General features: G+C 37.6%; 1 protein-coding gene across 5 annotated transcripts in view; it reads right to left on the bottom strand.

The window, feature by feature from the left end:
• Positions 1 to 418: 418 nt before the first annotated feature.
• Positions 419 to 18,286, bottom strand: part of AMOTL1 (angiomotin like 1) — a 244,964-nt gene continuing 227,096 nt past the window's right edge. For 3 of the 5 annotated variants that reach the window (XM_031961030.1, XM_031961028.1, XM_003764301.4), the window contains exons 10-13: positions 14,246 to 14,371; positions 11,592 to 11,818; positions 8,262 to 8,555; positions 6,634 to 6,740 (exon numbers count right to left, since the gene is read on the bottom strand). In XM_031961030.1, the coding sequence (XP_031816890.1) occupies positions 6,634 to 6,740; positions 8,262 to 8,555; positions 11,592 to 11,818; positions 14,246 to 14,371 (754 nt within the window). Of the gene's footprint in view, positions 6,741 to 8,261; positions 8,556 to 11,591; positions 11,819 to 14,245; positions 14,372 to 18,286 lie in introns of all 5 variants that reach the window. The other 2 variants (XM_031961026.1, XM_031961029.1) reach the window with 1 other exon arrangement.

The raw sequence follows: 18,286 nt of genomic DNA, 5'->3' as shown, positions 1-18,286 counted from the left end.
AGTTGCCTGAGTATTACTAAGCTGGGGATGTATGCAGGAGAAATTAAACATTTCTGAATGTAGAAGTTCAAGGTCAGAGGCAGACTGGTATAATAAAGAGAGACAATTTTGAAGTCAGAAAGACTTAGATTTGAGTTCTAATTCTGATATATATCCACTGTCTGCTTGATCCTGATCAAGAAACTTAACCTTAGCCAGTCAATGAGATTTTAAGTTGCAGAGCAGGAAGTAACCTACATAAAGAGAGGGAATTTCCTCTTTTGGAATTCTCAATAACAATAAGGCTGACAATATAAGTCTAGTATTTTCCCCTTCCCTACCAAAAGTTAAGAAGAGAAATGCAACCTGAGTCAGTGAATACTTAATACCTACCACATTTGAGGAAGATTAAAAAAAGAAAATAACTGGGACAAAAAAAGACCATTTAATCCATTTATTATATACAATATTAAGGCACAAGTTTAAGCAGCAAAGAATAGGAAAATCTTTGGCTGACCAACAATATCAATATTTGCTGTGGGGGGGACATATCACACGCTTGGACTTCCCCGTATGTACACATCCCCATCTGGCTGTACAACACTGTACACCCCATTCTATACAGACCAGCAGTAATCACATGCCAATATTTTACAACCAGTTACCGATGTCACCTGGAATGAATACAGCACAAATTCACAAAGCACCAAGACACATACACATGGAGCAGGCAGGAATAACAATAGCAGGTGCCATGCACAACCAGTAACCATCACAGGAGATGGGGAGAAGGGTCCAACCCATGATATTTTCTCTAGATTCTGATCTCTCATTCAACTATGGGGAATGAAACATTGCTTTTTTCAAAAGGGAAAAACATCTCAATTCAACTGAAAATGATGAGATAATTTCTAAATCTGCAAATGGAAAAAGGGGTTTACATTTGCCTACATTCCATTCTGTAATAAATAGTTGTTTACAAGGCAGACAAATTTTGGAACAAAATCATGTGTAAACACACTGCTTAGAGAGCAAAACTTTCTGCACTGACACTAGAAGAAAATGCTGCAAATATATTTATTTATATGTAACTGTAATATTAATTCTATGAAGGAACAAAATCCCACAAAGCATACTGCAATGGTATTATAAAACGACATGCATTTCGTAAAACACAGTTTTGCTCAATACCTACTGAATGTACGTACTAATGAATATACACATATACTCGCAGAGTGTGCATATACATACAAATACATGCATGACATCATGAGAGTGATGGAACCTTTTATTAAAAAGCAAACAAACAAATATACTGGAACTATATACATCCAAATGAGTATTGTCCTTCTGTACTCCTTGAATGATTGTACTATTACTCAAAACATTTTTGGAACATCTTTTTGGGCCCTTCTGTCAAGACTAAATTTAGGCCACAATTTAATTGGCTCCCTTGGAACAACAGGTGAGTATTATCCAAGGTAGAGATAAGAAATTTTTTTTAGCTATTTTATATATCATCAGCATGTACAGCTCCTGAAGTGGGGATTCACCACACTGATTAAGCCCATACCTTATCCTAGGAACTGCAGTAGGCCCACAGTAAAGTGATGATAGTGCTGCCCTGGTCAGTAACAAAGTCTGCCATCACTGGAGACCTTCCAGCCAGAGTTGGATTGCTATAGAGATGATTTCAGTTTAAGTAAAGGCAACATTAGGTGACCTCTAAGGTTTTCTAACACAAGGGATCTGTGATTCCTGGAAAAGAAAATCAGCTTTGGGAGTTATAATTTTCTTTTCACAAAATTGGTTTTACCCAATTTGATTATCCACTTTATCCAATAGACAAAACTGGTTTTACCCAATTTGATTATCCACTTTATCCAAGAGACAAAATTGGTTTTACCCAATTTGATTGTCTACTTTATCTAAGAGATTTGGCACCAAAAATCAAAGGCAATCTCATCTTTAAAAAGAGAATATTTGCCTGCATTAAGAGAGTTCAAAAACACATCATAGGCAATATGTGGTCCAGACATGTTTTAAGCAATGGCAGCATCATGGAATAAATGTGTGGTGCCCTAAGCAGATGACTTTAAAGGGTACATCATTCACTTAGATGTATAAGGTCTGGCGTATTTGCTAAAAATAAAAATTTTTTTCGTCACATCACTTGATAGTCACTCTCTGTATATATGCACTTACATATATACATGTATATGTACACCATTAAATATTTAGAAGAGAAAAGGGTACAACTACTATAAAAAGGAAAGAAACTTTTAATAGGAGCATTTTTGCCATTTCTTTGAAGAAATCCACTTAATAAAATGCTAACCATTGTCATCTCTCTGCTGACCATTTCTTGGTTACTTGCTAAATAATCCATTTCTCAAGAAGTCCACTCTTTTGCAGATACAAACACTTTTAACAATTCACACGGACCACACACTTGGAAACATTTAGATTTCTTCATAAAGAAAGAAAACAAAAGTTTACAAAACATATATTGAGTCATCTCAGGTTTGGGGATAGGAAGTGGACTGACAAGAAGGAAGATGTGTATTATATCATACAGCCCATCTGGAAACATGAAGAGTGTCCATGGGATTTCTTTTGTTATAGACACATCACTCCTTTGATAAGTTCAAAACCATAAAGACTAATACAAAATGTTTTTCAGGTACACATAAAAAATAAACACACAGAATTAACAAGACTGTAGTACTAGAAAACGTATCTCTTGGTTCGGTACAGTTCTTTGCAATGTAAAGGTAGCATCTCTGACCTTGTTGGCCATTGTTTCATTAACTACCCTATCATCATTCCCTCCTTACATACATTATTGGGATGTAGTAGGAATCTCTATGTTCCTGGTGGGCTTTTCCATTGGAGAACCCAAAGAAAATCAGCCCCTCTCCCTTATCTCTCTCTGTTATCTCCATGACAACCGTGATCCAATTAGAATTCAGCATAAGGTTTTGTGTTTTGGCCACCATAGATGTATATACTCATAATCATAATGATACAGAGGGGTGAGACAACACAAGAAATGATTATGCTTAAATAGAGTAACTGAATCTTATCTGGGAGTCATTCAAGGGTGGGATGGAGCTAACCTTCAGGAGATTTATTCCCTGGCAGCTGAGATTCAGAAGGGAGGTTCCCCTTCAGGACTGTCCAAAGACCTTTTTTGTGTTAAGACTTTGAATTCACTTTGAGCATCCAGTTCTATGGTTTAAACCAAACTTTTGGATGGAATTCAAGAACACTAATAGATTCCAAAGGCAACTGCTCACTTCTTGACCTTTAAAGGGGGAAAAGGCTTAAGAACTTTCATTTCACTGCAGAAAAATTGATGTTACTCAAATGAAAAAAGTGAATGATGTTCTACTCTGGAAGCACATTCAGGATAGGCTAAACTTGGCACTTTCCATTGTCTGGGTTAACTAACATCTGAGAAGTTTAAGAGAACAAGAACTGAAGGGAAATGAAAAGAAAAAATTCTTGACAGGTTAAGAAACGAGGGTCTCTTCTCTATTTGCAAGAGGTGGGGGAAATCTGCTTTTAGATAGCTGAAAAATCTGGTGTCAGGGTACTTTCTACCAATGTATAGTATTGGGTATGGTCCTCCTAAGGATGCTCTTACACACTAGCTACAAAATAGGTTAAGTTTTTTGATGAATTAGAATGTATCATCTAGTCCAATTTCCTAATTTTACAGATGAAGAAACTGAGGCCCCAAACTGCAAACTAATTTGCCATGATTTAATCATGGTTAATTCATTCAATAATATAAATGAAATTATCTTAATAGCAATATTTCATTGTGTATATAAAGACTTTATCTCTTGCTTTATCATTGATTCTCCACCCGTAAAATTCCAGTGATATTCTGTGATCAAGGATTAAAATCTGCTGACTATGTTGCTGAAAAATCCTCTGTCCTAGTCAATGCAAGAGCAATTTCAGAGAGTACTTTCTTTTGTTTCCTAATTGTCAGTTCTCTGTTTATTAGGGAATGTTACTAAACCTTCTTTATTATTGATATCAATGGACATTTCTCAGTGATGGAAGCTAGTGGTAGAATTTAAAGGTCTCAGTTCTGAATTTTCACCCCAATTTTTTGTGTTGCTACAAGTGTGACAACATAGGGATTAATCCCTTGCTTCTGGAGGAATTATGTGCTCACTAAATACTGATTAGTGCTAGAGATCAACATCTTCAGAGATAGTTCCATCAGTTTAATTCTGTCACCAGTTTAGTAAAATTGATCAGAGATGAGTATGGGGACATTCAATCCACTCTGCATATCACTTGCCATTAATCTATGCTCTCCTCCATCCCAAAACTCCTGGGACTTCACAATGAAAGAAGTAAGAGCAGAGTTAACCAATGGAAAGAGGCATCTCCTATAGTCTCTGCCTTCTGTGGACCTTTATCACATAAACAGAGAGTAAGTTTTAACAAATGAATATGAATAAAAAAAATCCATTCTAGGTCTAAAGTCAGTGGTTTCTCCTTCCTGCTTAGATGAAAACTCCTTCATTATTTTTATCTGGTCAGGTTGTGAGCTCATATTCTGGGGAAGCTAAAATCCATACATCAGCTAAATTCCAAAGATTTGCCTTAAAAGAACTGACCAGATAAGTGGGAAGGGTTCCAAAGGTATTTTTATCTCTAGCTGTCAATTAAGCAAGAACACACACAAGGTTTCACTTTTTTTTCGAGGTGACCATGGGAAGAAAAAAAAAGTAGAACAAATTAGTTTAGAATGATAAAATTGGAGAACAGAAAAGAACCTTACTTCAGCCTAGTCTTTTTATGGAAAACAACACTGAGTCCCAAGAAGGCAAGATAATTTTTCTGTGGTCAAGTTTAGTGGTCTTGGATGATTAGAATGTAAATAAATGCCTACTTGGTGTTTAATAAATACTTGTTATAATTATTATTTTTGCTTTGTGATTTATTTATTGTATGGTTAGACAATATGTGCTTGAAACAAGATTTGAATATGATTCTTCTAACATTGAGTTTAGCATTGTTTCCACTATGCCAGACTGTCTCTAGAGCATCAAAAATATAGGTGACATTAGGGATGAAAATGTGACATGGAAATAAATACTTGTTTATTGACAGATTTGGAGCCATTTTGGAGAGGTAGCTCTAAAATCAAGGCTCACCCCTTTATGACATGGAATTTTCTAAATTTTCAAAGGAAATCAAACTGAAAGGGAAGAAACATGCAATGTCATTTTGACCTTTTTCACTCCAGAGTATAAGAGGAATAATAACTATCTAATATGGCATATATTTTTACATACAATATACTCCATATGCCTCATCTAGGAAAGGCTGATCAGAAGAATAATTAAAACATCCCTATCATGTGTGCTAATGTATTATTAAACACATCCTTAATAAAGGGAAGACAAAGCAATATGTGTATATATGTATGTGTGTATACATATGGAGATGTTTCTGGAGCCACAAGTACAAGAAATCTTGAATAAGGTGGCTGCTGTGGTATAGAAGGAGCTGGGCAGATTATTAAAGGCCTGTTACATAAAATCCCCTTTTCCCATCCTCTTAACTAGAGAAATCTGAATAATGGATTCGGGTAAGAACAATTTTAAAAAAAGAAAAGAAAGAAAGTGTCATTCTCTTAATGAAAAAAGTATCATCAATGGCATATCCTACTTCATTAACAAGAATTCACTAACAAGAATTTTACAGTCAGAATGAGTTATCATACACATGAGCTAGGGGTCTGGAGATGGGGTAGAGAGAAAAGCAAGACAACTAGACTATGGCTTTAGAAAGCTTCTAGTTCATTACTAAGTACAGAAAGAATAATGAGAATATTTAAAATTATGCTCTTTAAAATCCTAGTTCTAAGAAGAAGGATGAATTTTAGGTGGAGAGAGCATCAAAAGCCCAAGGAGCACAACTTTCTTAGAAGATAATGCTAAATCTAGGATGGGAGGGAAAGAAGAAATTTCCAAATCTCCTGGAAATTTGGATCCTGAAATTGCTTAGGGGATGCCATCCCTTTCCAGTATCCCATCTCTCTGTGGACATTGAATTGTACTTACTCACACCCACAGCAACATGCTCATAACCCTTCATGGGAAGCCCTGATGATGGTTCAGGGATGTTGTACATAATCAGGAAAGGTTCAGTGATAGCTAAATATTTTCTTTGCTTATAAAAAACATGCAAAAAGAAACATAGGGCTATAACAGGAAAAAACAATTTGGGAGTTTAACCATTCTTAATCAAAAGAATAGTTCTGAACATATCCTTTCCAAGAGATACTTTTTCTAGACAATAAAAATTGCTACTTTCTATTTTCTGTTAAATTCCTTTCCAAATCCATACTTATCTTCCCTTTTCCTTCTCTTTGCAATAATCCATAGTACTATCATTCATCTTCAGTCATGTACAAGGTCTCCTGTTTCCATCTACCTTTAAAAATAAATGTGTTTTTAGGATCTGAAATCCCTATCCTTTTGAATTGTTTTTGAAATCCCACCCACCAACCTTCTCCGTCTCCCTCCCTCCCTCCCTTCCTCTTTCCCATCCCCTTTTCTTTGCCCTAAATAATTCTTCTTGGGCATCAAAATTCCATGTTCCCGAGGGAGAGGACAACTTCTAGATAAGGACTTCCATCATCTCTCCATCTGGAAACTCGGGTTTATGAAGCAAACTGCTGACTCGGCCTTTGTTATCTGGAGGCTTCCCCTGGCTGGGAGAGGTCTCTGTTAAAAGAAAGAAAAAGAAAAACATACATACATACATATATGTATACACATTACATATATACATACACACATACTCATATATATATATATATGGATGTATGCACATGATAATAGCCCATTCATCAGAAAAAAATCCAACTTTAGAAATCCTTCTAAACTAAACCCTTTCAATCAATCAAGAAAGAGAAGGGAAGGAGGACGAAACCTAGCATTGAAAACATCTTTTCTATATCCTCAAATTTATAAGTGGGATTTAGTCATGAGTATAACTTTTTTTGTGTGTCTGTTCAACTTTCTCCTTAAGTTATCTCCCTCCCTTCCACCCCACATCTTGAGGCAAATTTCTGCAAGGATATCTTTTATACTTAAAGCTAAAGTATTATATTGTTTAGAACAAGAATAAAGCACCATTAGTATATTTTCAATGAACATGAAATTCCTTCTTTCTCATACAAGAGCTGTGAAAAACTGCCCACTAACGCCCACCTTCATCCAAGGTCTAAATTAAAATCATCTTTTACATCCAGAAAAACCACTTTTCCTTGGCTTTCACCAATAAATGGAATACTTCTGTAGCCACTAAGTGTTTAGGAAATGATGACAAAAGTCAAACCTCCTGAGAAGCCTTTTCCAAACTCCACAGTAGTAACAACTATTCCACTCCAAGAATCATGGGAAGAAATGTTATTCTTCTCATTGGCATAAGGACTAGATATGTGATTTCATGGGTATAGGGCAATAATGTCAAACTCAAATAGAAACTGAATTCCTGCCACAGCATATTGAAGTAGAAAACCATAAATTAACATTATCTACTTTGGACTTTTATTCATTTTGTTAAACATTTCTTAATGGCGTTGCAAGTTTACACACCTAGAGTAGGGGAACTCCCAGGTGAGGAAATTTCCACTCCCAAGCTACCTTCTCCACAAGTTACAATCTTAGAGAATCTCCTAGAACAATGGTGTCAAATTCTAATAGAAACTAGGGTCACTATATAATATATAAAGATCCCTGCGGGCCACATTTGGATTTAGAAAACCACATATGTTTATACTTCTTTTATATTAATATATTAACACATTAAAATCGGATCAGAACTATATTTTAATTTGGTCAGGATTGTATTTGGAAGTGCTATGGACTATAACCATCCTATTTGACACCTTAGCCCTCTGCCTCCAGAGCTTAGGTAAGGTAAACCTTTGCTCAGGTTTACACAGACAGTGTGTATCAGAGCCAGAAGTGGAATCTGAATGTAGCTCTTCCCAATTTTGAGTCTAGTACTTTTTTCTACTACACCACTTTTGCCCTCATGCTTGAAGAAATTTTGCTTTCCATCATTCGGGGAGTGGGTTAAGTTCAATAATAATTAAATACAAATGTTTGTATCACAAGTCTCCAAGTCATGTTTTCCCTACCTGTGGCTTCTCATAACCCAAGTTAATCCTTCTCTGCCCTTCCCTTCCCCTTAAATGGTTAGAAAAGTTGAAATCCCACAAACGAGGAAACACTCACCCAACTTTTCTCCAGTCCCCTTGGCCCCTGTATGCTTCAAGATGGGGCTGTTTGAAGGGGTAGAGCTCAGCTTGCCTCGACTAGGGAAAGTAGCCATGCTGGACCAGAAGAGTTCAGAGCTCTTGTCGGTCTGGGTGCTGCTGTCTTTGCTGCCTGTTTTGGCGTGGGCACTGCCAACCAGAACCATGGAAGCTGCTGGGGACAGAGATGAGGCCGCTGGTGGTGGCAGGGGAGGAGGTGTTGGCAGCAAGGGAGTAGAAGCATGGTCATGGTGCTCCTTCCCTAACAGCAATCCTGAGAGTGAGAGAGAAACTTCTTTTAGCATCATGAGTTTCTTTATTAAGCTTGGGGAAGAATTTCCTTCCTAAAATAGGACACAGACAATGGGAGTACTGTCTTACGAAAGCTGACCTCCCTCATAGGTGATGTATTCAGTGGCCTAAAACCATTTCCTCCACCAGATTGCTGGAGTTTCTGAAATTCTTCCTATAGTAGCCAATTCCTTAGCTGTGACTCTGTGTCTCATGTACACCCTTGCTAAAAACAAAAAAACAAAACAAAAAAAAAAAAAAAAAAAAAAAAAAACTGCGAGAGATTTTAGTGTGGGAGACATATTTTCTAAGAAAATTTTCTCCAAAAAGTGCTGGGGCTTATACATAGATTATTAAGTGCTATTCATCATAAAAGCTTAAAGGGATCTTGGAGGCAATTTTGATTTTGAACTTAAAGGGAGTTCAGAAGCAATCTAGTCCAACCCTTCCTTTTATAGGTGGAGAAACTGAGGCCCAAGAGTTAAATCCAAGGTCACACAAGGAATAAGTATAAGAGGTCAAATAAAGTAAAATCAACAAGCATTTATTAAATTTATTATTCTGCGTTAAGCATTGGGACAGAAAGGCAAATACAGTCCCTGAGGTATTCAAGGAGTCAAATGGGGGAAACAATATGCAAAAAATCGATATAAAATAAGATATATGCAGAGACAACTTGGCATAATTATAAAGGGAAGGCATTAGCAAATCCCTTCGGAAAGGGATTTGAACCCCACTCCTTTGAATCCAGAATCAATGTATAATGATGTTTTCCAAGCCAGTTTGTCTTAGTTTGGGTAATTTATAGTACCTCAGTTTTGCCAGGACAAACAAGAAACTTGCCTAACCCCCTTCCACAAATCAGAATTGGATGTTGTGAGAGTTCCATGTACCTCCTTCTAAAGCCAATCAAGACATATGGCCTGATTCAACTATAGATAACAGACTCTGTGTGTCTTAGTCATTACTAAAGGCAGAAATGGGAAGGAACACAGACAAGGAGCCACAGAAATGCATCCTGAAGACCCAAAGTCTCACAATCTGTTGCAAGGAAAAATTTGCTAATGACCAGAATTGCCAGAGTTCCCCTGTTACTGTAGGTTTTTACATAAAATCACATGTTTAAGGTTAGTTTAGAAGGGAATTTTGTTCAAATAAGGTTAGATTAGGGGATCTCTGAGATCCTTTCTGACTCTGGGATGAATCTCTTTTGGTGGCAGCCCTATTTTGTGCTCATGAGGTTGGAAGGGCAGAGCATAGGCAGAGAGAAAATAAATGCCTGGTTGGGCAGATGTCATAAACTGACTCGGGGCTGGCCTGCCTTTGACATATTTCCAGCTGTCCTTGATCATGCCTTTCTTTCTTTGGGTCTACGGCAAACCTTCCTATCTGTGGGGCGGAGCCTAATTGCCCTGGAAGGGGTCTTTGATGAGTACAGCTGCTGTCCACACACCCCCTTTGAAGTCAGTTTCCTTTGGGGGGTGGTTGAAAGGGGGGTTGCTGAGACAAAGCTGTGGAGGGAGTTCAAACAGAGATCCTGACTGGGCAGCTTTGATCACCAGATTTCTTATTCTTCATATGCCTTTATGTTCTTAACCCCCCTGGCATGAAGCAGTCGGAATTCTCTGGTGTTCCGGGGTTTAGAACCCCCCCCCCACCTCCTCACTCCCCACCCTTGTCGGCAGCACCAAGGGGAAAACATCACATGGCACAAATTTTGCTCCTAAGGAGAATCTTCAAAGCTAGCCTAATTTGTAGAGAGCTGCCCTCCTGTCTCTCTCCACCACCCCAGCTGCTTTGGAAATTCAGCATGCGAGACTAGAGGAATTCTATAAGAAAGAGATGTCTAGGACTGAGCCTCTGGCAAACTTTATTTCTGAATACCTAATTTTTAACCCCAATCACAACCCTCGGCATTTCTCTAGTGGGGAAAAAGCTGAACTTGGGAGTCATGGACAATGAGTTTGAATCTCAAATCTGTTATCTACAGTCTGTGTGATTCTGGACAAATCATTCAACTGACTCTCAGGTTTTTATAACCATTACGTGGTTTCAACTCCACAGAACAAGATGCTCTGCCCTGGGTACCCCTTAGTGTCCTGTCTCCATCTCCCACCGTTGCTTTCCTGGCTCCTTTTGTGTATTGTCTACTTTGTCTTACTACAAAGCAGTACTTTGTGTATTTTAAGCTTGTCAAAAACCAAGACGTGTCTTTCTTTTTTTATTAATTGTATCCCCAGTATTAGCTCAATGTCTGGTATACTATAGGTGCTTGATAAATGTTTACTGGATTGGCTCTGTAAATGAGGAAACTGGATCGGATAATATCCAACATACTTTTTTGGCTCTAAATCTATGAATATATTAGTGCCTACCTCACAAAGCCTCCATGAAGTTCTGCCCTACATTGGAGGAATAACAAATACTACATCATCCACTGATATCCTCGTCTCATCCTCAGTGTGGTACAGAAGTGACCCTATGACCACAATGGCTACGTGGGTGGAATAAAAGCTCTGGCAGGTCTCACAAAGCTGGGAAACCAGTCCAGTACATCATTCCCAGAGCAACTCATGAAACTGCTAAATGTCCAAAGGGCAGTAACATATAAAGAAAAGATGAAGTATCATATATTTTTATTGCAAACTTCCCTTTTCAAAAGATTTTGAAATCTTTTGCTACTTTTGCTCCTCAACTGTGAGATACATTGGGCTGTTATTAACCCCCATTTTCTTGTCTTTACACAATTGTTATGTTTTCTCTCCTATTAGATTAGAAGCATGCAGAAAGCAGGGATTATTTCTGCTCTTTGTAGCCACAGTGTCTGGCACATACTAAGTACATTTATTAGGCACATATTTCCATCCTTTTTATCCACAATGCTTACTTAGCATAGTTCCTGGTTATAATAGGTACAATTATTTGTACATTTTATCCAAATGCTTACTGATGAACTGACGGATATTTATCATGACCTATCATGTTCAGTACAGAAAATATTAAGCAGTAAGGAACTTACCAATGCTCCCTTTCCAAGTTCTCTCCTCCTTCTTCTCCTCAGCCAACTGATTGCTGGTAAGAGACGTTTGGCGTGAATGTGTGCCGGTGGCAGCAGCAATGGAGGGGACAGAGCGGGCAGGACGTAAGCTGGAGGCATCTGTCTTTCCTGCATCTTTTCTAGATCGCTGCTGAAGGACCTTAATCATGGCATCTTTCTCTATGATTTTGGCATGGAGATTTTTTATGCTGGGGAAAGAGTGAGAGCAAAAAATACCTATGTTACAGACAGAATTCTCATGTGTCCCTACACAATAATACTCCAGAGAATGAATGGAGTTACTGGTACCACCTTCAAAGTAAAGTTTTAAGAAGCAGGAGCAGGCAGGGTATCTACCAATCTACCCCAAACTTGGACCTGATTGAAGAGTTCATCACTGAGTTCTTTATTATTGAAGTATATATTAATACATGCATGTTTGTATCTGGAAGTAACGATTCATTCCATTTTAATCATCACAATGCTGACATCACCCATCTGACATCACAGATCTAAAACCAAGACTTGCCTTCCCCTCTGATATCTTCTAAGAGGATCAAGAAATGTCAGAAAAGTCAATCTACCAACATTTATTTATTGTGCCATCTCCCCACACAGAATTCACACTTCCCTACCATCAGCCTGTGGCTAATACCAGTTCTGCTGAGAAAATGCCACCCTCGCCCACCATCTTTTTTACTGAACATCACCTTAGCCCTTGAAGTCCAACTCAAATACCATCACTTTTAGAAAGTTTCTAAGCAATACTATTTGTCCCTTTCTAACATAATGATCCTGCATCATTTTATATTATAGCTATCAACCTATATGTTTATAAGCTCCATGCTCATCTGTAAAATGAGCAGATTGACCTAAAAGAGGTCTAAAGTCTATGATTTTATGAAAGCAGGGACTATGTCTCATTTAAACCTTTTACTTTACCTGGCACCAAGCACAGTGCTCTGCACATGGCTGGTACTTATTAAATGTTTGGTTTCCTTTCCTTCCAAAATTTTGTTCCCAAATACTTGGTTTACTTCAAAGCTCTACTAAAGAATCACTTTTAAAACAAAGCCTTTTCTGGTTCCCCACATCAACTAGTTGTTCAGTAATTTTAGTTGTGTCCAATTCCTCATGATTCCATTGAAGGTTTTCTTGACAAAGATCCTGGAATAGTTTGCCATTTCCTTATCCACCTCATTTTACACATGAGGAAACTAAGGCAAACAGGGTTAAATGAGATACCCAGGTCATACAGCCAGTAAGTGTCTGAGGCCAGATTCGAACTCAAGTTCTTCTGACTTCAGAACCAGCATTTTATCCACTGTGCTATTTTGCTACCACAGTCTGTTAGTGCTTCCCCTCATTACCCAGAATCCCCTTACATCTATTTTGTATTTTTGTTATAGATACCTCATATGTATATATATTATCTAGCTTTTTGATGGCAGACATTTTTCACTTCCACAATTTCTGGCACACTGCAGGCACTTGATAAATGCTTGTTGATTGACTGTTAATTTATTGAATAATTTCTGTTGAATGAGGACCTGTAGTAACCATTAGCTTTTTTATGGACAAAAGATTGGTCAGAAATCCTGAGGATCTGCTGTACTCTGAGAGTAGTAAAGTGACACATACTCTCTAGAGCTCATCAAAGATAAAAAATAGGCTAGAAATTGAAGAAAGACTCCCAAGAGAGGTAGGGAAGTGGCAACATATTGTAGTGGGTGAAACACCCCTTGGGAATCAGGTAATCCAGGCCTGATGCTGACTCCATAAATATGAAGGCCGGCAGATTTTGTGTTACCTAAGCTCTCTGGGTCTCCATTTCCTCCTCTTAAAAACAAGGGGAAAAGAGAATAAGATGGGGGGAGTAATAATACAAAAGACTCCTTCTCACTCTTGTGGTCTGTGATTTTATAAAATATTTTCTTCATCCTCCCCCTTACACCCTGTTCTCATCTTCAGTGGGATGAGAGATAGAAAGATACAGAGAGAGAGAGAGAGAGAGAGAGAGAGAGAGAGAGAGAGAGAGAGAGAGAGATTTAAAACTGCAAAACAAAAACAAAAAAGCTGCTCTTGTTAACATAACCTCAGTTTTAAAAGATGGGTTTTTGCATAAAATTCCATTAATATTTAGAAGCTATGTGTACCAACCATTTCCATGTGGACAATACCTAGAACTTTTCCTTTTTCTAGGTGTTTCCTTTTCTCACTCAGAAAGCACAAGTTCAATGTCACTCAAAACTGTTTATATGAAAGAGCCATCTTTTAGGCTCTTGTAGCAAGTAAACAAGTAATAGGCCTGCACAAGCACAAGTGATCAGGGACTGGAAAACCATTACAAGTTAATTCTAGGCCTTTATCAAAGAGCTATTACACTAGAGGTACAGAATGAGACATATATTTTCTGACATGACTAATGAGATGATTTTTTTCTTGACTTTATTTATTTATTATAAGGGGTCTACTACAGCAACAGAGGAGAAGAGAAATTAGAACAAAGAGATAGTGATGTTTAAAAAAAGAATATCACTATTTTTTTAAAAGGTAAAAGGCAGTTTCTGTGGTTCTTGAGATAAATGGTTAGGGCTGTTAGGGGCCATGGTAAGAACTGAGCAGTGCTCCCTTACGTGTATTCCATGTCCTGGCACCTCCGATTGGCTTGCACGACTTCTTCTTCCTCCTGCCAGATGCGAACCTCTAGGGAGCTCTCGCTGTAGCTGCCATTCCTGGAGTGGTTGATGATTGTGGCATCCCTAACAACAAAAGACAAAACATACACTTTCACCATTCATCATGGCTGCAAGAAAAATGAAGTGCCATGGCAGAGATCCGCTCCTATCAGCATCACAAGTAGAGATCTCTCCCCCAGCTGGCTCACAGAACACTTCTGTTTCCATTTATATTGTGAACTACGGACTTTGATATCAACAATCCATGTTTATCTAGGGCTTTAAAATTCAAAAATGGTTTCTTCATAACAATCTGGTAGGATTCAGCAGGGATGGTACTGTCATCCTCAGTGCAAAGATGAGCAAATTAAGGTTCAAAGGGCTAAGTGACTAATTCAGAGTCATACAGGTACTAAGAGGGATATAAGTTGGATACATTGCTTTCCTTATAGAATGGAAGCTCCCTGAGAGTAGTTTTGTCTTTGTATCCCTAGGGCCTAGTACATAACAGACACTCAATACATTTTTTTGTACAATTTTTCTTTGTAAATGTTTTTACCTCTTTGCTTATTGAGTTCTTACAGTTCTGCTCTCTTTACTAATAATAGCTAATAATAACTAATATTTGGCGCTTACTATGTGCCAGGCACTGTGCTAAGAGCTTTACAAATATTATCTCATTTGATCCTCAATATACTAGAAGGCAAGTGCTATTTTTATACCTATTTTACAACTGAGGAAACTGAGGAAAACAAGATGACTAACTTGTTCGTCTTGGTTTCTATCTCTCTTCCCTCTTACTTTCCTGCTTTTCTTTTCTTCCTTTTCCTTCCCCCTTTTGAAAAAGGTCTTCTATTTCACCCAAGCTGGAAGTCCAACTTCCAAACCCAATTCCACTAATGATCAACATGGAAGCTTGGACTTGCTGCATCTCCAACATGGTTTACCCCTCCTTAGGCAACCTGGTGCTGCTCCACATTCTTGTAGACTCACCATATTGACACCAAACTTCTCAGAATTCAATTGATCCAACAGCCTCCATCCCTCTCAATAGCAAGGATTATGGGTATGTGTCATTCACTACATTCATCCCAGATCTTTCTCATAACAACTGCCATCTAACCAGGCTTTCCTTGTGGAGTTGATTTTCTTTTTACCTTGAATGTGAAGTTTTACACTTATTCCCATTAAACTTCATTTTATTAGATTAGTCCTATCTTCCAGCTTTTTAATACTTTTTAAAATCATATGACTTTTCCATCTATCTCAATCAACTTTATTTCATCTGCAAATTTGATTAACATGCCATCTGTATCATTGTCCAAATCACTTAAAATAACATCATAATATAAAAATGTTACCTTTTTTTTTTCAGTGTACACTCCTGTCCTTCACAGGGTCCTTGAAAGGACCAATTGAGATCATGTCCATCAAAGTGCTATGGTTACAATAAAACACTTTATAAACGTAAGGTATTATAATATTCTCTCATTTCTGGGCCTCTTACCAGAAATTCTGTATTCAAGTAACAAGTATAAGAACCTCTTAATTAGTTAATAAAATGCTCTCCACTTAGTTAACATTCATTAAAGGAGAAAGAAATACCACCATTTCACAAGAGTGTCTAAAGAAATATGGCATAATTGGCCATTATAGCTGCTTTAGTGCCTTCAGCTTTAGTCTCTGTTGGTTCAGGCCCAACTAGCCTCAGAAGACTCATAAAAGAATGTATAAGGTTATATTTTTAGGTATTCTTTTAAAATTTTAAGACATTTCTCAAACCCAGCAAGATTCTAGTCCAAAGCTTTGGTCCAAATGCAACTCATGGGCAAAAGACTCAAGTTTGGAGACAGGCAGGGACCCAGAGCTAATGATCCTCTCAATTCCCAGTCTAAGCAGGCAATTATAAATAGGTAAGATTCAGTGGCCAAGGGGAATCTACCTGAAAAGTGTTTCCCTAAGAGAATATAAGGTCTTTGAGGGAAAATATAGATGATTTTGTTTTTATCCTGGTACTCCCAATACCTGGCATATAGTAGGACCAATTTATTGATTGAAGTTGAGCTGACAGTATCTATCCTGGAGACAATATCAGTGCCTTCAAACAGGAATTTGAGAAGTTTGAGACTTTCTTTGAAAGAGAATCAAGATAATGCCTTTTTAAGGAGGAAGCAAAGATATAAAATCAATAATTGTCAATCATTTCCAAAAGAGCTCCCAAAAGATGACCCTTCCATTATTTTTTTGGCTATGCGTGAATATAAATCTAGGGGAAAAGGGGAAGGGAAAGTGAACATTTTGGTTACAAGTGATAATGAATTGTGCTTCCTCTTGATAGAGAAAATATGCAATCTTCCATGGAGCCCTTAGTATGATACTTGACATTTAGTAAACACTTAATTTTTTTTTCATTCATTTACCAGCAGGAGTGGGAAAGAAACAAGGCAACAAGACTTCACGTGTTCCCAATTCTACCCCCAGCTCATCTTGCTTTTTTAGCACATAACCATATCTTTTACTTTGCTGACCTCAGAACTGATCTGCTTCCAAGTCTATAAACCTCTCATGTCTATATCCATCATCATCAGTCTCTAGAAGATGAGCTGCCTCCTCCATGCTAAACTGCATCTCTACTTTCTGCAAGAAACTTTCCCTAATTTTCCTTAATGTTAGTACCTTCCTTCTGAGGTTTTCTCCAATTTATCTTATCCAGTTTATTTTATATTTTGCTTGTAGATTGTTGTTCATTTTTGCGCCCTTTAGTTAGCAAGCTCCTTAAAACTTGGGAGTATTTTTTGCTTTTCATTGTCTCCAGGGCTAAGCAAGGTATATAGTAGGCACTTAATGAAGGCTTATTGATTTAATGCCACCTGTACTCAAATTCTATCCCCTTCAGTTTCCTCTGTGGCCTTTCTCTACCAATCATTCCCTTTTTAGCCTCTCTTCTTATAATCCCTTACCCTTTGCCTGGATATATGCTCACATTTCTACATTCTAAAAACAATCACTTGACTCCAATACCTTTTTAAGACACTTCTAAATATTGTACACACTGCTTGTACACCCTCCAACTCAATTCCAAGTCTCTGCAACCTGACATCTGTTCCCATCATTCTCCTAAAACTGCTCTCACCATGGTTCACTTCCTTATTGCCCAGGCTAAAGGCTTATTAAAGATCATAACTTTTACCTTTCTACATCAGTCTATTGACTTGATTCTTGATCTCTCTTCTCCCTTGGATTCCTTGACACTTTCCTCTCTTTTTCCTCCTGTTTCTAGGAATGCCCCTTTTTCCTTCTCCCTAGCTCCTTATCCTTCTTTTGCCACTTAAACATGATTATCCATTAAGGTTCTAAATTTGATCCTCTGATATCTTCCTATCTTGGAAATCACAATAATTCCGATTACTTCAGAAGTTAACTTCTATGCAGATAATTCCCACATAAATTTCTTTACTCCCAGCTTCTCCCAAGTTGCAATCTCACATATGATTTGCAGTATGAAACAAGTATACTTGAATCAGTGATACTTGAAATCATATAATAAAGAGTTTATATAATTCAAATCCTGCCACTTGACAACTGGTCATAGAATCTGAAATTATTCGTCTTGAAGAAGAAATGAGGGTGAGAAGAGCATATGGTTGTCTTCAAGTATCTGAAGGGTTGTCATTAGATCAAGGATTTGTCTTATACTACTTAGCTCCAGAGGGGAGCACAAGGTTACAATAACTTGAAGTTATGATGGAACAAATTTAAGATTGATATAAGGAAGTGCATCTTAATGATCAGAGGTATTTCAAAATGTAATAGGCTATCTCAAGAAGTATTTTCCCACCCCCTTGAGGTCTTCATGCAAAAGCTAGGAGACCACTTGTTGAATGAGTAGACTGTAAAAGGAATTTCTTTAAAAGTATGGGCTAATTCTGAAGAGTAATTTGGAACTATGTTCAAAAAATTATCAAACTGTGCATACCCTTTGATCCAGCAGTGTTTCTA

Source organism: Sarcophilus harrisii, chromosome 3, assembly GCF_902635505.1.
Source record: "Sarcophilus harrisii chromosome 3, mSarHar1.11, whole genome shotgun sequence".
Classification (NCBI taxonomy): Eukaryota; Metazoa; Chordata; class Mammalia; order Dasyuromorphia; family Dasyuridae; genus Sarcophilus; species Sarcophilus harrisii.
The sequence above is the reverse complement of the archived record's forward strand: the minus strand, read 5'-3'. Positions and strand labels throughout refer to the sequence as shown.